The sequence below is a fragment of the Pieris rapae genome, chromosome 2 (assembly GCF_905147795.1).
Source record: "Pieris rapae chromosome 2, ilPieRapa1.1, whole genome shotgun sequence".
Classification (NCBI taxonomy): Eukaryota; Metazoa; Arthropoda; class Insecta; order Lepidoptera; family Pieridae; genus Pieris; species Pieris rapae.
The window spans coordinates 3,260,904-3,288,407 of record NC_059510.1 but is presented as its reverse complement, the minus strand read 5'-3'; the positions used below and the strand labels follow the sequence as shown (position 1 = coordinate 3,288,407).

At 32.8% G+C, this 27,504-nt stretch overlaps 1 protein-coding gene across 5 annotated transcripts; it reads left to right on the top strand.

The window, feature by feature from the left end:
* Window positions 1–414: 414 nt before the first annotated feature.
* Window positions 415–27,492, top strand: LOC110995335. Of its 5 annotated transcripts, none has more exons than XM_022262449.2 (9): window positions 415–659; window positions 19,824–19,964; window positions 20,336–20,488; window positions 22,440–22,580; window positions 23,275–23,389; window positions 23,785–23,881; window positions 24,657–24,741; window positions 25,895–25,936; window positions 26,401–27,492. In XM_022262449.2, the coding sequence occupies exons 2-9, from the start codon at window positions 19,859–19,861 to the stop codon at window positions 26,505–26,507; spliced, it is 846 nt and encodes a 281-aa protein (XP_022118141.2). In that variant the 5' UTR covers window positions 415–659; window positions 19,824–19,858; the 3' UTR covers window positions 26,508–27,492. The 5 variants fall into 5 exon arrangements, with proteins under 5 accessions (XP_022118141.2, XP_022118139.2, XP_022118143.2 ...); XM_022262447.2 differs by having other exon boundaries at window positions 26,380–27,492; XM_022262448.2 differs by lacking the exon at window positions 415–659 and adding an exon at window positions 17,079–17,383 and having other exon boundaries at window positions 26,380–27,492.
* Window positions 27,493–27,504: the final 12 nt, after the last annotated feature.

Sequence of the window (27,504 nt, the reverse complement as noted above, 5' to 3'; positions counted from 1 at the left end):
ATGTGCCAGCTACTGTAAGTGCTAGTGATGTCTCTTCACATATAGTTATCGATATATTTAAAATTAAACATGGTTTAGTATAGTTTTGTTTCAAGCGAAAATTGTTAAGTTTTGGTACATAAGGATCACTAAAAAAATAGCCCATCTTTGTAAGCCCATTGTTAAATACTTAATTTAGAAATTTATACAAGTTTATTATAAAATACAATTTATTTAATATGTTCCAGATATAGTGGAAATCATACATATTCATACACACACAATGTTTAGCGCTTGATTGGATTTCATTTCTGCTCCGACTGAAATCGATTTTACGATTTAGGATGTTTTATATCGATTCCTCAACACTGATAATGCTTCAAGTTTCGATAGCTTTAATAGCATCACTAAAAATATATTCGTCGTAGACCGTAGTCTACGCTATGCGGCTACGCCCGTACTACGCCTTTTAAAGCGGAGCGATTGCTACGTTAAAAATTTAAATATAGAATCACCCATTCGTAATAAAATGGACCAGTAGATTGTAAAATCAAGTGTTTCCCCAGGAGTATTGGCGTGGCAAGATTTTGACACATGTGGCAAGGAGGTATAAGGTTTAATACAGCGTGGCACAAGCCGGACTAGTTCGTGTTTGGTTGATTGTGCGGTAAAATGACAAGGTAAGTCACTTTCTGGGTTATAATTTATTTTAATAAGCCCTCTTTGTAATTTAGGTAAAGCCTCATTCCACCATGATAAAATCGGTTAAGGGGCTTTGAACTACGCTTTCACATTACAATGTCGTTTTGCAAGCATAGTTTAGCTTCGTAGGAAATATAGATATATGATTAAATATTGGATACCAAAAGATGAATAGTATCCCAATCATTACTTTTTACTGATTACGCAATAGCTTAAACACGGTGTTGGTAACCAATTAGGTATTTAATGTATTAGGTTGTAACGTGTAAAGAAATTACTTAAAGTTTATATACAAAGAAAACCAAGCACTTCCGTCGCATAAGCTTCCGGGAAAACTCGATTATGAACACAGATAAGCACGCTATATTGTGACTTCTTACATTGTATGTCTCAGAAATCGTAATTAATCGGTTAAATACCCATTTATGGAAATAAAGTAATATTTAATAAATATAGTTTACAATTCGTGGATATTTGCGTGGTTTAGTTTTGTTATGACTAAGCTGTCAGCTAAACAGACTATATAGACCAACAGACGCCAGTGCTCGCCAGTATTGATGCGAATCTATGTTCTGATGCAATATTATTTTTGAATGTATATAATCTATATTTTACTAAATTTATAATTATTTTGTCATATAAGTACTATATATATGCAGCTCATTAAATCTTTATATTTCAATTAATAAGAATAAAGTAAAAATATATTATACATAAGTAAATCTATGAATTATAATTTAAATGCAAAATCCTGTACATTTCTGTCGCGTGTTATAACATAATATTGTTTGTGTCTCAAAATTAAAAGAAAGTGCTATTGGCCTCCATAGATTTGTTAAACCTACTTCGATTTCAGGCGAAACAATTACGTCGTCGGTAGTTACAAAAAAAGAATATATTTATAACAAATTGTCTTTAATTTAAAAAAAATGCAATATTACTGAAAAAACTGACGCAGTGACTCTGCCCCATCGGACGAATACGGTACTTTAAAAACCACATGAGTTTATTTATATTCCTTAGAAAATGGGTTATTTTAACAAGTTTTATATAAAGTTTAACCAGTTTTCCTGATGATCTCATGTCTAACTGCAGGTCATGTCGACACTGCATTGTTTCTCGTGCTTTTGCTAGAATAATTGGCGTTATACGCATTGAAGTGGCTCACCTGACATGGTTGTTTGTTTAGTGAACACTAGCAGGCAGAATAAAGCTATATAGTGCATAAGTTAAACGTTTTGAGAACAAGACCAAATTAAAAATTGTTTCTCATCTGTATAAAAGTTGTCTTTAAAGAAAACATTGCAGTTAGATCCTAAAACAAAAGACGATATGATGCTGCTTTCTGCTGATTCTATCCATCGATTGATTTCACCAATTTTTCATTTGATTCATTGAATTCAGAATACGTGAAGATGAATATCGTTCAGTCTTTTGTTTTTATCAGTCACGTAATGCGACGATGAAACGTTAACCGCAAGAGCTGTCGTTTCAATTTTAATTTCGCTTCTCGCTTTTTCAAACTTACTTGATTGTAGCGATTAATTGTGCGTACAAATACAATTAAATTAAATAATATAAATGATGACGTGTAAATCAGTGCATTTTACTGGGATTTTGTCTAGAAAGCAACATACCAAAGACAAAACGCACGCATCATCACCACAAACATTATTTCAATTTCAATAGGGCTGTATTTCATATGAACTGTTGTTTTGTTAGAAATAATGTAAATTTAACAACTAACAAACAAACACGTACATACCCACACTTTTACACCATCACACAACACAACCAAATTAGGCTTAGTTAAATAAATTAAATCACAATTAGTGTAATGTATTAAATACTTTTTGTTTCTTTCTTCCCTTTTGTAAATCTTTTAAAAGGTATCATGTATTCCATCTTTGGCTATATTTTCAGTGTATTTGTTTATAATTTATGTTAGCTGTAGGATTACGAAATAAATAAATACATAAATAAACTAAGAAAATTGTTTAAGAATTGCAATAAAATACAAGAGAATACTTTGAAGCTAATTAACTATATAAACTTTCATCAAGACTTGAATTCATGTTGCATAATTAAAGGATACATTTTTAAAGTTGGCTACAGCGCTTTAGTGACGTGCCAAATTGCTCAATGCATTTGGCGTTTAGGAATGACAATTTGTAATAATATATGAAATGTTACTGAACTCTTCATAACCCATTAAACAGACTAAGCACATAAATAATTCACATGCGGCTTTACTCGAGTATTTAAAGTAAAGTAGGTTACTAGTGAGCAGTGTTAGCCTAGTGGCTTCAGCGTGCGACTGTCATACCTGAGGTCGTAGGTTCGATCCCGGGCTGTGCACCAATGGATTTTCTTTCTATGTGCGCATTTAACATTTGTTCGAAGCGTGAAAAAAAACATCGTAAGGAAACCGACATGTCTTAGACCCAAAAAGTCGACGATGTGTGTGACGTGACAAGTCACTGGAGGCTGATCACCTACTTCCCTATTAGATTAAAAATGATCATGAAACAGATTTAAAAATCTGAGGCCAGGACCTAAAGAGGTTGTAGCGCCACTGATTTATTTTTAGTTAACTATTCACTAATACGATAATAATTTTAAAGAACTCTTCATAACATTAAGAGTACATATTATAATTTATGTTACTTTTACAAAATTAGCAAGATTGGCACGTCATCCATGAATTTTAAATTTAATGTTACACATATAATTGCTATTTTAGCTACACAAAAAACAGCCTAATAGATCACAGGAGTATAGGGCAATATGGTGTATTAAATTTGATATAAATTTCTTCTATATTTAGTAGTAAGTAACCGACAATTTATAAGAGGACTCTGAATATGGTTCGTTACAGAGGCAACTTTAAAGGTGAACAAGGTCTCTTAACTGATTTTGACGGCAGTAGGCTTTACGTTTTAGGCGAATTCAAGAATGTGCTATTTTAATGCACTAAAAGTGCTAATTAATTTCATTATTTCAGTACAGTTGCAATTAATATATCCATTTTAATAATACACAACTTTACTATGTGTTACTTATCTGAATATATATAAATCTCCTGTCACGATGTCTGTCCGCGATGGACTCCTAAACTACTTAACCGGTTTTCAATTAAATTGGCACACCGTGAGCCGTCTGGTCCAACTTAAAAGATAGGATAGCTTAGATCTTTAATTATAGTCATTATTTTATTTTATTGCAAATTATTTGTTTATTATTTGATACAATTCTAACAGATGGCGCTGTGTTAAAAGTACCAACGTTTCACATAAGCTATCTATCTTTCACATAAGTTCTCCTACCGTTTACCAATAGTTTACTACTATGTAAAATAACAAAAACCTTAGCCACAGCAACGCTTGGCCGGGTCTGCTGGTATATAATAAAATAATATATAAATAATACACTAAAGTGTTATCGATTTCATTATTTCAGTATAGTTGTGTATTACTAAAATACACAACTTTACTATGTGTTACTTATACAGTTATATTTACATATATAATTTACTCGCGAGTATAATATGTTGAACGCCTTCTATTATGATGCTTACGTTAAGAAGCATTGCTGCCTCATAAAATATTATTTGCATATACCGTCTATATATTCTTGATTGCTTTCTGGGCAAAAAAGCCTGTTCTGTTGAGATAGTATTTCTCATATCCCGCACTCGGGTCACGCACCGAAATTCATTTCGTGCAAGTTTCATACAGGTAGATGTAAAACCTTTTACGATCGTTGCCAAGTTCTGTGGAATACTAAATTGCTATTTAAAATCATTTTAATAGTTAAATGGCATGTTTTATTAACTAATTTGGGGGTTTTATGATTCAATTAGAATAGTATCGTAATATAGAATTAACAACGACTTTGTAGTTTTAAGATAATATTTATAACAAGAATATTTAATTAGTGTAATAAAAAAATTGTCCTCAAAAATATGGTTACATACTAAATACAACTTTGGGCTAAAATGTTTTATTAAAGTACTTAATTGATTTTTATCCCAAAAATACTTACATTGAAAATAAATAACGATTGTACTACAAAATTTCATAGTACAGTAAAATAAAGCTTATTATGAATTAAAGTTCAGGGTTCAAATGAAATAGTAAAAAAATAAATAAATTAGTAATGATATATTAAACGAAAAAACCCCACTGCATGTATAAAATAATGCCAATATTTGTTTCTATTTTACATTTTCGCTGCACAGAAGGAATATAAAGAAGCCATTTAGTCGGTATCGGTTTGAGTTCTGAACCCATATCAGTGTGAATATTTTAATACTTGAAGGCTTGTGCCAGCTGGTATCATGCGCTAGTAAAGACAAAAGTTTACATTTTAATGAATTTGAGCAATTAACCTTGTGTTGAACTTTACGGCTAAATTTTTTTAAGAACCTGGTGAAATAAAAATCGCTGTATTGTATATTGTTTGGATAACGAAACTAGACAAGATAAACATCTTCGTTTCCAAAAGTTCTAGTCATGTATGCTTAGACATCCTAATTGACTGCTTATATATATCTATTTTCTTCTTCTCTAAATAATGATGGCTGGAAATCTTCTAAAGTCCGTTTTAGAAGGCATTTTTTGCGAACTAGCGAACTGTGGAATCGACTTCCGGTGGGGGTCTCCCCTGAGAGATACGACCTCCAACTGTTCAAAATTCGAGAGTACTCCTCCCTTAAAGGGTGGCAACGCACCTACCAAAAATCGATGTCTATGGGCTGCAATGACTGTCCTTTTTGGGCGTCCCGTAGAGTCGTTTGCCCCCGTACAATATAGAAAAATATATTTTTATTATAATTTAAATTGAAGAAGCCACAAGTTTGTTTATCATTTTAAAAAACATTACATATTACTATACAGATACTCCTGACATTCATTATATGTAAATTTAAACAAACATTTCACAGTCCACTGACTAGCAGGCCGTACAGATAATTTTATTGAAAAATTTGTAAGTGAACTTAGTTATATTTACTTCTAAACGTTATTTATGTATTATGTAATGTTCACTGCGTTGAAAGAATGATTTCTAGGTACTTTTTACGCTACAAAGGATTGATTTACATGGCGTAAAATAGTAAGGCCTGGTCACTCTCTGAACAATTCGCAATCGAGCCAATAGAGTTACAATAGTCCTTTTTAAGCTGAATAAGGTTCTATTGTACCCAAAAAAGTTGGGCCAAGTTGAACATATTCTAGAAATCAGTTTCTAAATTGAAAGAGAGTTCTAAAGCGAGACTTTCAACTTAAAAACATTGTTAAATATTAATTGATTAGCGAAGTTTATTAGCTATTTTTTAACATATAGATGACATGTTTTAAAAAAAAGTATTATATATTTACATTAATGGAATACGAGGTAAACAAGTATTTACGGATAATAGCTTATAGACCTAATACATGGTCTAATCACTAATAGGACTAGTTGTTCTATTACGCTTTTTTCTATCAATAGCTTGTAGTATCTGTATTTTGAAGAACATTAAAACTAAATGTAACGAATCGTCAAAGTTAAGTAAAATTTACTTGAATCATCACAATTGATTATTATCAGCTTTAACGACTGTTTCATACATGTAAAAAGTAGGAGTTTGCATTAAGTGCGTTAGGTTTTAGAAATTTATTTGTTAGTACTCTATATGGAATAATTTTTAAAACATTCTTAAATATCTTTTAATTTGTCCAGCTGTATCCTAGGAGAGTATGACAAAATTTTTTTGGGTAGAGTATGACAAGGATGGCTTCCAAGCCATTACAATGTCTTTCTTAAAATGTAAATACCACAAATCTGTAACTTCTCAAAGTTCTGTAATATATCGCTTTATTTTTTTAATACAACACATTTTATTTGAAAGATAAATCAAATCACGCTTTATTAAAGTTAAGTTTATTTTACAAATCATAATTTAAATGTAAAACGTAGATACAAAAAAAAATATATTACCTTCTTTATCCTGCGCAGGGTCGCCTATATATAATATGCAATAATAGTTACCTAAGCTACAGAAAACAATATGAAGTTTCTAGAAAAGCGAAGATTAAGTTTTTTCAAAGAAAATTCTACTTTACCTCTCCTAAGCGTAGTTCTTTGTGTTTGTAAGAGTCGCTATTCATAGATTGCAAATAGGACACCGGTTATTCGCATATTACTTTCAACAAAACGAGTTTCTATCTCGACACTTTTAATCTTTTTCAATATAATAATTCAAAGCTCAGAGAAAATCTACTGGTATTTGAAGCTTTGCAACGTTTTACTTTTGATGTATTATTTTACTGGTAAAATTCAACAAAATTTTTATTGACGTAGTACAATTTATTAGACACCCGAAAGACCCTGCTACGAGTACATTTGTTATTTGAAAATAGATTGTAAATAAATTTAAAACAATACTTTTATAATAGTACACAGAGAATCAGGTCTGAATTTTAAATTTCCCCAACGTATCAATTGTTCACAAATCAGTAATTAAATTATGACTATAAATATACGTGGGTAACACTGAAAATGTTTAGAACTGGCCAGTTAGAAACATTGCGGATGAAAACTTTTTTTTGAATTTCAATTTTAGAACTCTTTGGTAACCCAATGTAGTATGTATATTGCATTAATTTGTCATTTATTTTTGAGAATTGGCGGCAAATCTAAAACTCTTGTTACACGTGAAAATGAACCTAACGCGAGAATATTTTTTGTCAATTATGACTTTCCAACTGAGTTTACTTAACAACAAAGCTAGGATAGCTTTCTTAATGAAGCCCTATCTCGAGCCACTATTTACAGTTGGTTTAACGAGTTTAGGCGTGGACGTAGCAATCACAATGATGATCCGCATGAAGGACGTCTTTTAACAGCGACTACTGAAGATAACATCAGTGCTGTACAACGCATGATAGAGGAAGATAAGGGAGTGACCCGCAACATCTTCGCATGGACTGGTGTCGCCAAATGTTACATTAGTTTAACGGCGGTAACTCAAATGCTGTATATGACATCATCACAGGTGATGAAAGCTGGGCATATTGCTACGAAGCCGAAATCAAAAGACTATCAGCTCAAAGGGTGTTGCCTTTCGAGGATCGACCAATTGAGGTATAGAAAGGAAGAATTCAAGGCAAAATATGTTTGCCTCGTTTTTTGGTTGAAAAGGTCATTTCACGGCAGTTGTGCTAGAAGATGGAAGGACAGTTACTGCATACTGGTATGTCAATCGCTGTTTGCCTGTTGCTTTGGTAAAACATTGACAGCAGCGCCCTCGAAGCGGGATCCTCCTTCACCACGACGATGCTTCAGCGCACTCCGCAAAACGGACTGTTGATTATTTGACAATGGTAAGATAATGAGTCATCTGCACTACCGTCCGGACCTGGACGACCCCTGAAGATGCGGTAAATGTGTACGAAAATTCCAAAGAATGGGCCCTCTGCTTTTCTCAGTAGTTCCATCGAATGCGAGAGAGAAAATGACTTTCTACTACGTTTTTTATTTTATTAAAAATTTCAGTGTTACCTAGGTACTAATTAATTATATAAATGACGCCTATGTATCCATACAATTCGCAGTCAAGTTAAAACTTTTATATTACAAGTGCGAATTCTTATATTTATTATTGTGGCGGCGCATTGAGCTTATATTGTATTCCATCCTCACCATACCGTTTATAAATCTACCGTTCATAAATAAAACCACGATGCACAGATTGCACGTTCGAGATTGCGTCTATCAATTTCCAAATTCAAACTGGTTTCAGAATGATATCGTCAGTCATAGGTTTGACAAGTTCGTTTATGTTCTATGATTCATATGAATAAATCATTGTTTTAAGTAATTTTTTGTCAACGGGGCCTATAAAATTTGATTACCTTTTTTATGCACACAGTTTTTAAGTAGTAATTCTACATTAGGTATTGCTTGTAATTGAGTGAAAGTTGATTCTGTAAGAACCTATCAAAACTCAATTTACTAAATTTAAAATTCAGGGGTTAAGCATAAAAGACGTATAACAAACAGTTGGATTTGATTTATCGAATTGTATCCAATGCGTCAAACTCTTAAGGATACGTAATCATTAGACAGATTTAATGAAGTTAAAACTTCTTCAGCGGATATACACACTAAGCAACGGATATTACGTTATCTTGAAACGGAAGCGCTCTGCCTATCACGATAAGACCTTGTCGTCTTTAATGCTGTTGTGTAGTAATATCTAGGTATATATAGCAACCTAGGCAGTAATAAAAGATAGCCTCTTTGGTAAACTAATATCTATGATTTTATGATACATTATAATACATCTTATTTATAGTTGGTTCGTATGGTAACGTTATTATTATTAATAATAGAAGGTAACATAAAATAATGCGTTAGATATACTTGATTTTTCTTCGTCTTGGGTTTATATTTATTAATAATTACTTACACACTTTAATTGTTAAGTTGTAATACGGCATACAACACAAATACAGGATAAGGTTTCAAGAAAAAAAAATACTTCCGTTTTGAAAGAAATTAACCCATGGCTAAATGAAGAAATTTAAACGACTTGTATTTCCTAGTAATCATGTTATATGTATAAGTTTGATGACAAACGAAAAATATCGCTGTATCGTGTTACCCGACACCAGACTTATACATTATAATTTACTGGAAGCGTCATTTGTTCTATTTCTCACAATTTACAACATAGCGAAACATGCTTTCAAGAACTGCATGTTTAATATAAAAACAGGTAATATTTTTTATGTTCAAAGCAATAGTAGTAGAAGCTCACGTGCAGTTTCCCACAAATAATTTCCCTACAAAATTATAATATATAAATATCAAAGTGATCGCTTTTATATTTTACTGTACACGATTAATACAACACTGCTAATAAGGTAAGTAGGAGTAACCAAAATATAGATTTATTTTATTACCAAAAGTGATGACCATGATGTTCATCGCACAAGACACTGTTTATTTCACAGAAGCAAAGAATCCATAGCTGTAAAACTGTACTTAATGTTGCGTGAATTTGGGTACAATAAATATTTCTTGTGGCTTAGCGCAAGATTAAATAAAACCCAATAAAAAATAATTATTATTAAATTACCTACATGAATAATTGATATTTTAATTTTGATAGTACATTGCGATTGCGTTATGTAAGCATTTGTTAGCTTTGAGTGATCAGGAAAGGTACCCGGTTGTAATAAAATAAATTAACATAAATAACAATAGTGAATATTAAAAAAAAATTATATGTTATATAATTTATATAGAATAAGGGGCGAACGGGCATTAGGTGTCTAATGTTAAGTTATACCGCCGCCCGTGGGAACTCTCAATGCCAGAGCGCTCGCTAATAAAAAACAAAAGACAATATAAATACATGTCAACGAGGCATGGAAAGGAACATGCTAAACATTAAAGAGGTAGACAAGACAAGACACAAATGCTTGTTGGATGCAAATATCTCGGGGTAGAGAAAGATGGCAAGCCTTGGAGGAGGCCTTTACCGGAAAGTGTTCCTACTACTGATACATACTAACTGTTAAACATTTACTAACACAGATTAATCTGATAAAAGTGGATCAGGAATTAATTTAAGGCTAAAAATCTAGTAAATATATGCCGTCAAAAGTATAAAATTCTACCAATAGTACCTACCTTAAATTTGCAGGGTTTCACGTTTTACATTAAACAAGTAAGCATGATATGCAAGGAATGGTTGAGACAAGAATATTAATGACCACTCAATTCTACGACGTGAATAACCGAGACGATATCCGAGCCATCAAGAATAGAAATCCGTATTAGAATGTATTATTGATTTCAGGTATATTCTAGGACTTTCCACATGGAATACCCGATATCGACTGCGTTGAATTGGCACGATTGGTTACAAATTGTATACTAGACTATTTATACCATGTACTTTCTATATTTTTTAGAGAATCATTCTTTAATTTTTTAGCGATGATTCAATGTGCGACGAAGCTTTAGTAAATTGCACTTACTGTAATAAACTACAAAAAATGTCATTAGTGACTAAACATGCAAAATACTTTAAGAATTATGTCGATATACTATATATTATATACACCATCTGCAATATCCAAACATATTCTCACTATTGTGTATCTCTTATATAGATACACAATTGTGAGAATAAGTTTGGACCGCGACCGTTATCTCTTATCTCTATATAGATAACGGTCGCTATGGTAAGATTCATAGTCGAGATTAAGCACTTTATCTATAAAAACTTAATTAACCTAATTACATTCGTTTACGCTGTGATGATTGGCTACACATTAGATAAACGGTGCAATAAGACTTTATTTTCTATTAATAAGAGTTTAAAGGGTGTACCGTATGTCAAAAATGTATAGGATTTAGTAATATTAGGTGGACTGGATAGTTCGTAGGCATATAAACAATATAATTTGATTAGATCATTAAATATTCATACATTAAGTTGCCTTCGAAAGCGATACATCAATCACGCTATGATACAAAATATATATATGTTTTTTATAGTATGATTTATCTCTAGCCTCAAAGTAGGCTCAGTTTCGTCGATTACCTCATCAGCACAAAATTTCATTCCAAAGAACATTCTCTTGTGGTCTGTGAATAAGAAAAAGCCCCATCTAGAGATAATGGATGGAAGAAAAGTCTTCAGTATTCATAGCACGAGCTATACCATAGTTTCTTCAAGTGTGTATCTACATACCATACTATATAAATACGGTGATTTATTCCAAAGTTCAAAAGAGATTTTCTGTTAAATTTGTATAATTTCCTACAAGTATTCTATGCGAACGACGCATGTAGCGATGCTATCGTTCAGTTCCAAATCTCAGGGAGTGCTTCTTACGTTTAAAATACTGCTTTGACTTTAAACAATCTGCTCCCTATTGTAGTTCACCCGTATCACTTTACTAAATATCAAGAATTTTATATATATACATCAAACGATCGACAAAAATAGAATCAACTTGAAATAAAGAAAAAAATTAAAAAGATCTTTGACATTTCCTAAAGAGCACACGGATATAATTCAGCTTATGTTAACAGAAAAAGACAATGATGAGTGCCACTTCAGATTTTTCTTGACAAAAGATAATTACTCGGAGGTCGTGAAAAAAAACCGGCGCTTTGGAAACGCTAATTTCAGCGGAGCTTGACTCCGAATCATGAATAAAAATCGACTGAGCCTCATTTATTCAAGTTGACAGCTTCTTCAATAAGATGCGAAAGATTGTACTTTTACTTAACATCTTTATTGAGTGAATAACTTACTGATACAGACTGATTTTATATAAACTGTACTTTATAGATTTCTGGCTGTATTCATACAATAAGTTCGTAATGGTGACACTTCATTCCGTATTTATTTATTCATATTTATGTATATTGAAAACAAGATAAGAGTGATAAGGAATTAAACCACTTTTGTAGTCAACGCATGTGCGATATAACTTCTACGCCGATTCAACATAACATTAGCTAAAAAGATAAGAATAAAGTAGTAGTATTTTGTCACAGGTTGAATATCAGTTGATAATTAAAGATCTGCGTTTACTGCGTATAATACGTTATGCGATAGGATTGCCATCTAAAGTTCGGATATGTCACTACTAAATAAAAACATCAACCAATAGCGAGTATTTTTTCTCCCTTTCTCTCTTTCTCAATCTTTCTCACTTGCTCTCTCCCAGCTCTCGCTCCATAGCACTGTGCGTAATGCGGCATTCGCTCAATCTCACTGTCTCTCTTGATCTTTCTCACTTTCTTGCTCCTTACTCTCGCTCCATGCCTATTTGCTTGGTGCTACGTTTGCCCTTCCTGACTCTTTCTCAATCGGTCGCAATCGCTCATTCCCTTTTCTTCGACAAAAACACTGCATATCTTCGTGACGCTAATATTATTATTGTTGCGTTGCACTAGTAAAATTTCACCGTCATGCGCCTAAAGTAGTTTCACTTAAAAAAAATTACTTAAGCAAAATAAATTCCATGAAGGGTCTAGCTCTTTCAGTGGGGGCATGACAAAAACATTTAAATGTGTACATTTTAAACCGTGCAAACGTAGAAACAGGTCAACTCTCTCAATGTGACAGATGTCCGAAACGGCCACAGAATTTCACCTGACGGTACACGAATATATACAGACATTTGAGGGTTTTAGCCGCCGACTTCTTATATAGATATAGCGTTGAAATTAGACTAATAAAAATCGTGTCAATATATATAAGCCAGTAACATTCTTTCATTACATACATTTCCACTTAGAATATTGATAGTATTTATCATTGGATATTAGTGGAATGACTTACCTTGCATTCGCATATCTGTAGAATTAAAAACTTTATAACAACCGGCCATTAAGCTTTCCTAAGTGTAATACTGAAAACTCTATACATCTTTCGAGAATTTGTATCACGAAAGTTTTAATGACTTAATAGCTGAATTATTATACTTTTGCAATGCCAAATAATACACTTTGTGGTAAAAAGTAGGACAAAAAATTATTCTTTAGCAATTAATGTAAATTGAATTATAAATTACTTAATATAATGTAAATATCTAATATGTTAACTCGGTGATTAACGCGATTATTAGCTTTGATACAAAGCTAATAATCGCGTTAAGATACAAAACTGATTTATACATGAATGGATTCATTTAGTTAACACCTTTATTCTTTAACCTGAGTCGACAATAATACTAATTTATTTAAAGTTTGTTTCACAGAAAAACTTATATCTAATTGCCCTAGTTATATAAACGAAATTAGCATACAGCGCCTACCTTTAAATATATTAGACAAAAACTCTAGCATCAAGCGAAAGCGAAAACTCATTGGCGAAACTTATATGTTACAATTTACAATGTATTTTATATGGTGTGAAGTGTTCAAGTGTTCTCCCTGTGAGTAAGGTAAGAGGGTGTATGTGTTTGTTAAATACTATATTACTCAAAAGAATACTATTAAGAAATTATACCTGTACATAAATAATATAATAAATAAATGTCTTTCAATTTTTATCTTAGATACTTGCAAATATCTATGCTGCGTTTGAATACAATGCAAAACCGATTTCAAGTTACAATATCCAGACAAATAGAAAGACCAGTCAATACTTTAGTAATCATAGAGTTTCGTTCGTTACTATTCTGATCACATCTCTGTTCATCAACCGTTATACTTTAATTACAGAAAATCACAGCTTCGTCGTAATTGGGTACTTCGTTCTCTCGATAGTACATTAATAATGAATCATAAAACTAGGTCATCTTTTAAAAATTTAACAGCATTTTAATACATTTAGAACAACGATTCGATTAATATGCCCAGGGCCAATAAAAACCAACATATTCATGTGAAACTAACGAATTATAGGTCACCCGGTCAATTACACCCAGGCTGCAGGCTTTTTGTAGTGCAAGTTGGATCAAATGTTTGTAACATTGCAAACATTTGTACATACGTCACGGTTTTCCGCTTTAATGGTGGAAGCTCACGCTTAAGTTCGTCGGTAAGGCGCCGCGCACTGCGGTACCAGTACTACGCATGCGTGACGTTGACAAACAAAACACAACCATAGAGCAATGCAATACGTCATATTTCTTAATAGCTGTCACTGAACGTAATTTGGTCTGAAGTGAGTTGGTAAACTGTGTTGAATGCAGCGCAGTGTACTCTTCTAAATTACATGCGCGATTTATAAAAAATATTCACAATGCACTATTTCGTTGATTAGTACTTTAAAAATAAACGTAAAATACAGAAATTTGTTGTATAACGCTTCATTTCAAAAGTATGTTAACATTCATTCAAACAAAGGCTTGGTTTACGCTGATGAAACTTTTAATTATTTCATCGATGCAAGTATGAAAACAATCATTCTCGTGTACTGTGAATTTTTAACAATTACAAAATATGTTAATCTGAATTGTAAGCACAATCCGCATTGATTAAAATGGGGTTTTCCAAGCGTGTCGCACGCACTACGTTTTAATTATTTCGTTCCATACTATTATACTCTTTTCACGGGCCAAGCTCGATTTTTTTTTTTTTTTTTTTTTTTTTTTTTATAGAACAGGGGGCAAACGGGCAGGAGGCTCACCTGATGTTAAGTGATACCGCCGCCCATGGACACCCTCAATGCCAGAGGGCTCGCGAGTGCGTTGCCGGCCTTTTAAGAATTGGTACGCTCTTTTCTTGAAGGACCCTAAGTCGAATTGGTTCGGAAATACTTCAGTTGGCAGCTGGTTCCACAGAGTGGTGGTGCGCGGCAAAAACTGCCTGGAAAAACGCGCAGTTGTGGAACGGCGGACGTCGAGGTGATACGGGTGGAATTTCGTATTCTGCCTCGACGTCCGATGATGAAACTCAGCTGCAGGTATTAATCCGAACAACTCCTCTGAACACTCTCCATGGTAAATGCGGTAGAAGATGCAGAGAGACCCCACATCTCTACGCAACGCCAAAGGATCAAGCCGCTTGGAGAGATTTTGGTCGTCAACGATTCGAACCGCTCTTCGTTGAATACGGTCAAGTGGAAGAAGCTGGTACTGGGGAGCACCCGCCCAAAGGTGGGAACAGTACTCCATGTGGGGCCGAATTTGCGCTTTATATAGTTGCAAGCGGTGGCCCGGAGTGAAGTACCGTCTCGCCCTGCTGAGCACACCGAGCTTTTTGGAGGCTAATTTTGCCTTTCCTTCCAAGTGACCGCGAAACTGAACGTCGTTCGATATGTCAACGCCAAGTATTCCAATGCTGGCTGTGGCTTTAAGGAGAGTGTTTTCGAAAAGAGGAGTAGCGACAAAGGGTGTTTTTTTAGCGGAAAACGCGCAAACTTGTGTCTTTTTGGGGTTAAATTGGACTAAGTTTAGTCTGCCCCAGTCAGAGACTCCACGTAGTAGGGTTTCTACTTCAGACACAAGTTTGTTCCGGTACTCATCGACATCTGCCCGAGAAATACTTGCCCGGCCAGTGTAAAGAGTGTCCCCAGTCTGTACTAATTAATGAGAACTTGCACTAAACAATGCACGAAAAGCATTGTTCTGATGGCCATTTGCATTGTCCTCCCATTCGCTATTAATATATACCACAATAATATTGTCACAGCATCAAGTTACCCGGGTGTAGACGAAACCACCAAATCAAATCTTGCGTTAGGAACTTTTGCTTCCATTTGTAGCGATACCTACAAGTTTATCTTCGGCAACAAATCACTACGAAACGTCAAGGTACATTGCGCTAACAAACTTATTCCGACAGCTAAGGAACCATACGTAGACAACTCGACTCAACCTTAGCCTTAGGTCATTTAGCCCGACCAGTCAAATGTTAGACTCGGAGAATCTCCCTTTAGGTCAGAGGAAACAGACATCATTATTCAACACTTCTTAAGTCATTGTTCACATTTAAATGGTTCAAGCGCCTTAAGAATTTATTTATTTATTTATATACATACTAAAACAATTTTGTATGCCTTAAAAAATACAAGAAAAGATGACATCACGGTGTCCTCCATTTTCGCGGATTGTTTGTGTCGAGATTTTAATTTGGATATTATTGGATCCCAGGTGTTTGATAATTTTAGGCCGTCCGTTCTATTGAAATTGGCGTGTTTTTTGATTTCAATGGCTTCGCGTACCAATCTTGGGAAGAATCCTTTTTCTTTCGCAAGTACTTTCGGTTGGTCAGAGGACGGCCTAAAATTATCAAACACCTGGGATCCAATATAAAATCTTAACACAAACAATCCGCGAAAATGGAGACACCGTGATCAATTTTTGCAGAAACCCTACATCTTTTAGTCGATACCAACTCCGGGGAAATAAATCCAGATAATATGTACAACATTTTCTACAGCTGTGATACTTTTTTGATATTCAACACCTTTTGTCTTCAGTCACCGTGACCACGCACGCTGTAAAGCACGCGAAACGTCGGATAAATTTAAAATTATGCTTAAATAATTATAAGATTAAAATAATACATAACTTCAATACGTTAAAAAAGTATTTTTTATTAATAAACAAACAAAATGAAAACTTAAACCACATTAAGATTTTAGACTGAGTCTATTTTAGATTGAGAGTTTAGACTGACACATCAATATTTTCATCAATGTTTGTAATAAAATTGTAAGAGCGAGCTAACTAGCAGCTTTAATAATACGATCATAAAAGAGTTTATTAAATACCTAATATTAAATTAAACTATGTTTTATGGAGAATAAAAATAAAACACGCTGTCTAGTCTACTTATTTAGACGACCTTCTGAAATCGGAACCGTCTATATTTAGAATAGTTGTTATACTTCCCAATGAAATTGTATAAGTTCAGTCGGTATTTAAAAGCCGCTGCATGTTTATCTCGACATCCCAGTTATAGATAGCGTAAATATTACAATATTCGGGCATTAATTGTAATGTAAAATTTATATCTGTCGACTAATGGCAGTATTTTCCGGCCAGGAGTTTTGAAACGCAGTTGATAACTAGATTGTGTAACAAATTTGTTTACAGAAGTTTTATTTGATTTTTAAATATTTACACAGATAAAAATTTTAATACGACATTTATATTTTCTGTACTACTTCATACGGGTTGATATCACTAGGCCATAGTCCAAGACATTTCATAGTGATCATATTACTTCTGGCGTAAGTACTGTTGATTTTGTGAGAAAATACATTTCTTAACTAATGTATCCTTATATTGATTTCAAGGCAAATTGTAACAAAGCTGTCGCTAGCAAACTATGTAGCGATTTTATTTCTTCGAGTGATTGATGAAGCAATCTTATAGAATTATTTTTGCATTTGTGCTATTAAAATTCCATTAGTATGATGCCAAATTCTCAAATCTAAATGGATGAAAAACTTCGACGTGTAATTTTTGTGCGTTTGTTTTTTAAGCGTTTGCGAAATGCGGAAATAAATGCCATTCAAACAATCTTAGTAATTGACAAATAAATACCTTAGCCGTGAAAAGTTTAATAAATAAATATTCTAAATAAAAATATACATTTTGGTTAATAGTATTTTATTATTAAACCTCACAAAATTAAAATACCTTACGTAACTTATCTTAATACTTATTACTATTTCTATTGTACTTCATATATATTTCACTCACATTTCTTAAGAAGCTTTTAATCCGAAGTATAATAAAAGACTCCAACCAGCGGTTAAACTTGATTTTATTAAAATAGTAAATACAGCGTATTTTAAAGAGAACTTTTAACTGTAACATTCCCGATCCGCAGTAAATTTAATTTGTCGTATTTGCAAACATAATTTTGTATTCTGGGATCATTTCCAGCACCGAGTTTAATTTGTATAAATGTTTTGCTTGTAGACTGAAGCTCCCTTGTAGAATATTGGATGTAGCTATAAAATTCTAAGTGGCTGACAATGACAGCGACGCCAAAATGAGTTTCTTAAAAATTCTTCAAAATTGATAAATAAATATTAACGTAAACTCTTCGTTGGTCAAATACATGTTGACCAATCGCATTACAATACTTTTATATATAAATGGAGAATCAAATTGTAACACTTTTCTAAGATATAATGTTTGGCATCGAAACGATACAACATCATATACAAGTCTATCATTCTTGTAGCATCACAAAATGGTTTTGATACTTTGATCATCTGTGACAGCGCTTTAAATCAGGCCCACACGGTTTTCAGCGCCATTAAATACAAAACGTATATGATGTACTTGAATTTCGTGCGCAAATTTTTGTTCATAAAGTTTTGATAGTAAAAATATAGGACACTGACATTCTAGATGCCGCGGTGACGGAAATGTGTAATTTATCAACAGTGAACTGCAGAATGATACCGCAAAACTTTACATATTTAGTTGGTTTTGTAGTTTATCATCGAAATAGTGTTTAGGCGCCCGTATGTTTTTTTAAACGTTGCGTTCTATAGTGCAATGTATTCAGTGCAAGTGAACACCCCTTGATAAAAAGTTTATAATTACGTTTAACTACACAGATAATATCAGGCAAGGGCTTAAAAGCCAATGAGATTATAAATGCTTTATAATAAATTAACCTTCACGTACATTTTGTGGTCATCTAGGATTACTTTATGAGGTCTGGGTGCTTAGCGATCTTTAGTAGATTAGTATGGGCATGTTACAAGTTTGTATTTTAATCGTACACTTTTTGATATTCTAGTTACCTTTTATTTTATTTAGTTACAATTTTCGAAAAATGCTACTTAATTTAATTGATATATTTTTATTTTTATATAGACCGATAAATTAAAGTGTTGATAAAATCAGCTGTTTGTAAAGTCGGTTTACTGACGATGGTTAAAGGTGACAACAGTATAAGAAAATACTGATGGAATGGTTGCATTTTTCAAAAGAAAATTTTAATTTTATTTGTTTGATAGATATTATGTATGTATATAGAAACAGAGGAATGGAAATCACAAATTAATTGATCAAGTTACATTTATTTGTACGCATAAATACAATTATGTCAATTTTTTAACGAATGAATGCTGCCTAACGCAGAGGCTGGTTGTGCATCTTTGTCGCTCGTTCCGCGCTCTCGCTTTCACTTCAAGCCTTAAATGGAACGCCTCAGAGTGAGGTAACGCCGCATGCGTCAAGAGCGAGGTAACGCCGCATGCCTCATGTTTTTGCGTGCGTGCAGCCGGCTCCATCGAACAAACAAACTCAACTCAACTCAACAATGTATAAACAAATGAATCAACATTTCTTTTGTTTCACATGCTCGCCTCCATGTAATTCCCAGTGACGTTAGTCGCTCAAGGTCCTATCCCCACTTGCCGCACCTTTCGCACGGTTTAACCGTGACCTGCGAGCAAGACAGTAGCAAAGTTATGCGATATAGCTAACATTTTTTTTTATAGAACAGGGGGCAAATGGGCAGGAGGCTCATCTGACGTTAATATAATGGACAGTCTCGATGCTAGAGGGCTCGCGAGTGCATTGCCGGCCTTTTAAGAATTTGTACGCTCTTGAAGCAGCTCGTTCCACAAAGTGGTGGTGCGCGGCAAAAACTGTATTAACATTCGTATGTTTTCTTAGTAACTAAACCTTACTATATTTCAGGTGTATTGGCATGTGACGAGGGCGCAGCGGGAGGCATGCGGGCCCCGAGGTGTGGGCGGGCGGTGCTGGCCGCGCTCACAGCGCTGCTGGTGCTCGCACCCACCTTGGCAGAGCTGGATGTTACTACCGTTGCTGTGTTTGGTACTGATACACCATTGGATATTTCAAGAGCAGTTTTAATATGCACTTATGTACAAACATCAGTTAATAAATCTGTCTAGAATAGTCGTTTTGTTGTATCCCAATATTGTTAAAGTAATTGTAAACTATTTATGTAGTAATTAAGAAGCAGCTGACACATAATACGCCATCAGTGACGTAATTATTATACATTAGCCTTAGCATTAGCCATCTGTGTCGATCAGAAACTTGTGATTAGACACTAAATCGTAGCTGAGTCTTAGTTGGATGGTTTATATAACATACATTTCATTACTGGAATTGAATTTCGGCATACTGTTGTTGTATAAATCATTCATACAGCACATTTAGGTATATAATATAATTTACAGATCCCTCAAAACGTGGAAAGATGATGTATGGTGACACCTGTTCAACGGTGATGGAGTGTGGTTACCCTGACTCCGTGTGTGATGAGGTGCATAAGATCTGTCGCTGTCACCCTGATGTACCGGTCACTAATCATGTGGATAAATGTGGAAAACGTAAGTGAGAGAAGTAGGGCATTTCAAATACAATCATTTGTGATAAATAATTTGTCAGACAGGAAATTATTTACTACTCGCCTTAATTAAACATTATTATGTATTTGTAAACTGTATTTCTTTGTAGAATGTTTATAGTTTATAAAATATGTTATTAAAATAGTTTTTTAAGAAAAATAATAAATATCCACCCTTTTTATTAAAAATCTTAATGTCTAAATATTTCAAGATAATCGTTTTTGTATCATTATAAATCAGCTACATCTATCGTCTTGTTTGATTACCTAATAATTGATTTATGGAATCATAGGGTAGACAAACAGTTCTTACTGATCTGCCGTATTGCAATTTTGCCGAACCGAAACACTCACTGAACGACGTTGTTATATTAATTGCAAGCTAGACTGGGCTGTATTAGCTATATGTTTCGCGTTAATTCAACAATAGCGTCATATATATATCCTTTTGAACAACAACAAACACAAAAATCTAATTGATACCGGTAATTCCTGAGATATGAACATTTTACCGAACAAGTAAACATTTCAAAATATTAGATGATCTTACAATTAGAAACTTTTACCAGCCCCAAACCATTCAAAATATAAGTTGATCAAACAACTTGTCAATCTTCACTACAAATATAGTTCCCCATCACAGAAAATTTTATTCAGAAAGAAATGAAATACAGTGGTCTGGAAAGCATGTATTATTACCATAAAAGGTTCTATAGCTGTCACACTGGCTATTTCGTAGGGGATGTTGTATTTTTAGTGACCCAGTGTAAGCTGAAATACAGAGAAATGAAAATAACTTTTTAGGTTGCGCAAAATAATGAAATACTTCAAAGTAAGTCTTCAAAATGTAAAATTTCAGTAAATATAACCAAACTTTCTTCATCAGCCTAACATTTATAACATTTTCAAGGAATACTTAACTTAATTCAAGATATATTATATAATAGTAACGTAAATATAATAAGAACGTGAACGTTTTTATACATTAATTATTTTCGATCATGTTGTTCGTATTCCTTAAAACTATTTTAATTCACATCGTAGATAATTTTAACGGATACGAAATCATTTCTTCTTACGATTTTGTGTCTAAGGCCGTGTGACATCTAAAAAGTATCAATTTAATGTTTGCACTTACTTTCTAAGTTCATATACAATAATAACAGGTCTTATCACTACATATGATAATATAGCTGAAAATATATGAAGAAATTAAACATGCAAATTCAAAAAGTAATGATCATTCGAGTTTAGTGAAGATTTTTGAACTCTCTGTAGATTTATCGCCGCATTGTTTAATTACTCTTTGAACATGAAAAATTATAATAATTTTCAGCCTGGTTGGAAATTAAATTAATAATAAATGTGTTATAAATTGTGTAAGTAATTACTAGAACAAAGAACTGACGTGGTGACGACACGCGATCTAAAACTTTGGCTTATATCGATCTAATGCAGTCGTGCTAAGTTGTCCTGCATACCTGTCTATTAAAAACTATTATTTCCGTATTTTGTCTTGCTTCTAATTGAATATTGGCAAACTAGACCATTTGGCGGTGACAAGTCATTATAAATTTTCATTGCTGTGTTAATATCTTATATACCAGCCGCAATAGGCATTACAATACATTATATATAAAACAGATTTCTATAAACCAGCCTGTCATTTAAAATTGTATTTAGTGTTTAAAAAAAACAACAACTTATAGTAACTATTTATTATTTATTCATGTTACTAAAAATAACAAATTTACATTTATTAACATACATAGAAATAATTAAAAGAAAATTAAAACAAATTTAAAATGTTTGGTCCCTGTTGCAAGTGTACCTTTAACGCTGGCAGCATTTCCTCTCTGTATTATACTTATTAAAAAGGAACGTATTCAAACCATAGAATTTATAGTAACTAATTAAATAACTAAAATTTTCAGCTGCTGGCATCAACGAAAGCTGTATTTTCAATGAGCAGTGTGAGGACGTTGTGTTCAAAACTGAGTGCAGGAACGAACGCTGCGTATGCAAATACGAATTGGTCGCTGAGGTTTCTGTCGATGGCGGTATTGTGTGTAACCGTAAGTTATTTTATCAACCTGATTTGTTACCGGTTCTAATAATTCATTTTCGTATTCGATCATAAGGCACAGTATTTGTGATCGGCAATACATTAACTTCAGATAATAAATCTCAGAGCAATCTTACACTGTATTATATGTGATACAAATTTTTAAATTATTTAACCTCCGTACTTTGCTAATAATCGATGATTAGCAGAAGCTGCTCCAGGCTGAAAATAAATATAAGAACTGTGCTTGATACCCGACAGATTTTTATTTTGTCAAAAATAGTGGAATTTTACTTATTTAGTAAAAATTAAAGAACAGTTTATAGAAGACATGAAAAATAACTAAAACTATCGTTGTTATTAAAAGAAAGCTATTTAATACTTATATACAACGTGTTAACATATCGATCTCAAACATGGGTGCCCACTTAAGTGCAGAATACAAAGCTACTAGTGTGTGATGTTACAATAAAATAAATAAACTATAGTTTCAGACACGGTAGTTCTTAATAAATATACATCGCTACAAAAAATCGCTATAAATAAGAATATAAAATACCATTGTTGTAATCGTCCTCCTATATAAAATATCTATATTTTCATTCTCATGATAATTTCAATTTATTAAGTATCCATAGCTTTCACATATCTATCTTTTACCTCTTTTAACGATTGCGTAATTTATTTTATTTCGAAAATTTCAGCGGAAAAGGAAATAGAAATCTCTACTAAGACTCTGGACCCGGCTATGATTGGAGTACTGGTTGGTATGGCGCTGATGTTCGTCATTATTTGTGTCGTTTTGCGGCTCTTTAGCAGGTAACACTTGTACTAAGACTACTAATTCAGTATTAAAACTATAAATATAATAAAAAATTAGTTTATATTTGAAACGGGTATTTAAAGTAACTGTATTACGTTCAGAACATAAATATGTTATTGGATTTTATGAGTCACAATTTATATATTATATTGATCATACTATCTATGGCTACTTTGTAATTTTAAAATGTATTTCATAACTTTCCGAACCATGTCACGTCTTTTAAGATCTACTGATCTCTTTAGAAGTTGTTGTGGTTTTAAGTCACGTCCTTAGGATCTTTTGTAAACCTATGTAATTGAGACCACAAAGAATATCGATTAACATTCAAATCAGTTCTGAATATGTTGAACTGTATTAATAACTTGTCCAATAAATCTGACTATTTCAGAGCCCGATGGAGAGAGAACAGAACAATTTTTAACACGCCTAATCCACGACTCATGAACGTGTCTCTACTAAGGGACTCAAAACTTTTGCATGCCCAGGTAATCGCTATACTAATAAGTAATTCCCGACGCGTTAAATAATAGCAGTGAAATATAAAGTCCCTGGACTCTATGGCAGGGGAGTAGAGGGAAAATTAAATTAAAAAAAAAAAAACGCTATACTAAATTAAGTTGGTTTTTAATTCTTCGCATTCTTACATACACTAAATCTATACTAATATTATAAAGAGGAAAGGTTTGATTTTTTGTTTGTTTGTATGAATTGAATAGGCTCCGAAACTACTTGGCAGATTTGAAAAATTCTTTCACTGTTGGAAAGCTACATCATTCCTGAGTGACATAGGCTATATTTCATTTTCAAAAAAAATAGGCATCCTTACTAAAATTACGATAACATTAACATTTGTTTATTATTTGATACAATTCTAACAGATGGCGCTGAGTTAAAGGTAGTTTAGTTTAGGTCCGTGTCGTGGTACCAACGTTTCACATAAGTTCTCCTACGGTTTCCCTTGATTAATTTACTACTATGTAATATAACAAAAACCTTAGCCACAGCAACGCTTGGCCGAGTCTGCTAGTCTTGAATAATTTAACTTAACATAATTTACCAAGGTATTTTTTATTTATCTGTATTCAATAGAATATCTTTAGGCTAACTGTGCTTGTATTTTTTTAATAATACCGTAAGAAATATAGTCCGATATTCTTAGCCCTTATTACTAGTTAGTACGTAATTTAATCAGTTTGAATTATCGTGGGGTAATGAAACAAATGTTAACAAATTATTAATTGTATATGAATAATGTTTCAGGATCGACGTGGTTCCCGAGTTAGCGTTCGACCTCCGTCACGACAAGCTAGCCAGCAGGAACTGAGACCTCATTCACCAAGTCCAGGTGAACATATTATTAAAAAAATTTAAGTATTTATTTTCTTCAGCTTCAATGTCATGATAAATGTGGAACGACCTTACTGAATACTTAGTGACTCTTACCATCTACTGTAAACTAGCTACTACTAGCTGTAAAGGACGACTGTCTTTCTCATAGAAATAGAACCGGGAATGATTTTTACAGACCAATCGTATTAAATAACTTTTAAAGATCACAACTTATATTTAACAACAACTAATATTTAATAACAATTATGAAAACCAGAATGTATTAAATAAATCCAAACTACTTTTTTAACATTCTAAACATAGTATTGAATCGTCAAGGAAAGATTTCACTTGTTTTGAGTAAGGTTTTGTTCATTCCCTTTTATAAAGCTTCTCGGTCTTAATGCAGCGTTTTAACTATGCCACCAGATGGCACTAAATACAACTGACAAGTTGGTTTTAAACTTTTACTTGTTTGTGTTTAATTTGGGACGTAGTCCATAGATATCGTTTAACCAAGTAATTACTAAATTGATTAATGTTACATGTTAATGCATTAATAAACTAGGAAGCGCTCCATTATGACTAATAAAATTTTAAAATTTCTTGACCTTGCTGTTTCTTCACTTTTTAACTCTAGCTATGCTTCTATCCTATATTTGTTATAACCGCCATCTATGAATAGGCTTGGAAATGAATTTTACTTCCTAAAAAGAATTTAGTTAAAATGTAATTAACAAGCAATTATTGTTGTTACTAGGGAATTAATTAACACTATAAAACACATTTTTTTCGTAGTCAATTCAGACTATTATATTTGATCTTATCAATATATATGTATATCATTATACCTACACTTTAATTTGTACATTTTGATTTTATGTAGTAAGTGAAAAAATCAATAATGGATTATTATCAAATAATTTAGGTGGAAACATGTCTTTTCTGAGTAAGGCCAAGCTGACTACATACTAAAAGAGAAACAATACCTCACGTCACTTATAAGTTATTTTGTTATACTTATTCTTATTTTTTAGTATTGTGTTACGACAAAAATATAAGCCTATTCAATCGATATAGGGAGATTTTTTCATATGAAATATGTTTATTTGGTGGTTTTAATAAATAAAGTCATTGTGTAATTCATACATTATTTCATCTATCAACAGCACGTCCTCACCAAAGCCATCAGCTCCACAGAAAACACTCAGGTTACTTGAAGTTATTTAAAATTTTCGCTTTTCTATAGAAAATAGGCATGGTGAGATTAATCAAGAACGTAGTACATACAAAAATGTAAATATAATATAAGTTTGTAATTCTAATAGGTTTAAGTCTTAAGTCAAGTTTTAAATTTTGAGTAGCTATACATTTTTGAGTAGTCCGATTCTAATAAATCGTTAGTATACGATATTAATGAAATATCTATTATTAGTAATTACACACTGTTAATAGTTTAGTACAAACTAAGGTAGACTAAGTAGGAGAGACTTCATTATTTGACAGACATAAGTTTACTTTAAGTACTTTTGCTGCATGCTTAATTAAATTATGAGCATGAGTTTGACAGCTTGATTCCACTTGGAATTTGCTGAATCATTGCATGATAGCGTTACGCTAACTCGTCCCGGAATTGATGTTATTACTATGACAGGTTCTCGTCGTGGTTCGAAAGCCAGCAGTGGTCATTCGGGGACCTCTTTAAGGTCAGCTACACTTCGATCCCCTAACACAACAGGACCCACTTCGGTAACCGTCGAAATACGTCCACCAGACGCTTGAATGTCAAATGTCAAATGTCAAATGACAGCAAGGTACAAAGGGAAATTGCAATAATTCAAATTATGTCCAAATTATAAAATGTTTGTGATAAAATTTATCCGGCGCTTATATTTATAAGCATTTTATAACTGCTATTCGGCAACGCACTGTGGTGAATACCTTTTGAAAGTGCCTCTAAATGAAAAGCTTACGTTTTGAACCTAATAATATACCAACATAAATTAATATTAAGACACATAAATAAAGTTTAAAATTACCACATTTTACAGTTTCAATCACTTTAAAGTATAGAGCACCAGAACGATATAGGTATAGTGTTAGCTTTTTTAGCTTAATGATATCGCTTTTTAGCTTCTTTGTAGGTGAATAATTTGAAATGTCTATTATTAGAGTTTAGATATAGTCTTTGAATTTCACGTAAGTTTACGCTAGATGAGATATGCCTTAGATTCTATTAAAAAACTATAAGCTAGTTATATTTATGGGGACCACCTCCTTTTAGGAGTGACCTGTTATTTTTTGAGATTATCGAGATGGGAAAGCTTCTATTTCGCTTTGAAATTATAATAAAGGATAGATAATTTAGTTTGGAATTAGTGGGAGTTGAGAGATATAGTTTAAATTTTCTTCTTAAAATGTGTAAAATTGGGGAAGTTTACACATAGTCATAAGGCTTCGTGCACATTGGGAGCTTAGAAAATCGCAACGCACAAGCGAGTTAGTAAAATTAGAGATTATAAAATATTTTTAATAAACTTGAACTGATATATGTATCATGGTCATTTGCGTACGGGAGATATTTCAATATGGGGAAGAATTGATTTATCACCCGTACTATTAAATCATTGAATCATTTGGATATGATAAGCTAGTATATCTTTATAATATGCTCACAATAAAAATTATATACTTAAAACACTGTGCTAGTTATATTATGTCTACGACAATGCTATGATTTACTTATATAAACTTTTATTATACTTCTGAGAGTTGTTTT

Excerpts from the sequence above, each read along its gene's own strand:
- LOC110995335 (XM_022262447.2), top strand. The coding sequence starts at position 19,859 with ATGCGGGCCCCGAGGTGTGGGCGGGCGGTGCTGGCCGCGCTCACAGCG. Across the intron at positions 20,489-22,439 it reads TGTGGATAAATGTGGAAAAC|CTGCTGGCATCAACGAAAGC; the intron begins GTAAGTGAGAGA and ends TAAAATTTTCAG. Across the intron at positions 22,581-23,274 it reads TGGCGGTATTGTGTGTAACC|CGGAAAAGGAAATAGAAATC; the intron begins GTAAGTTATTTT and ends CGAAAATTTCAG.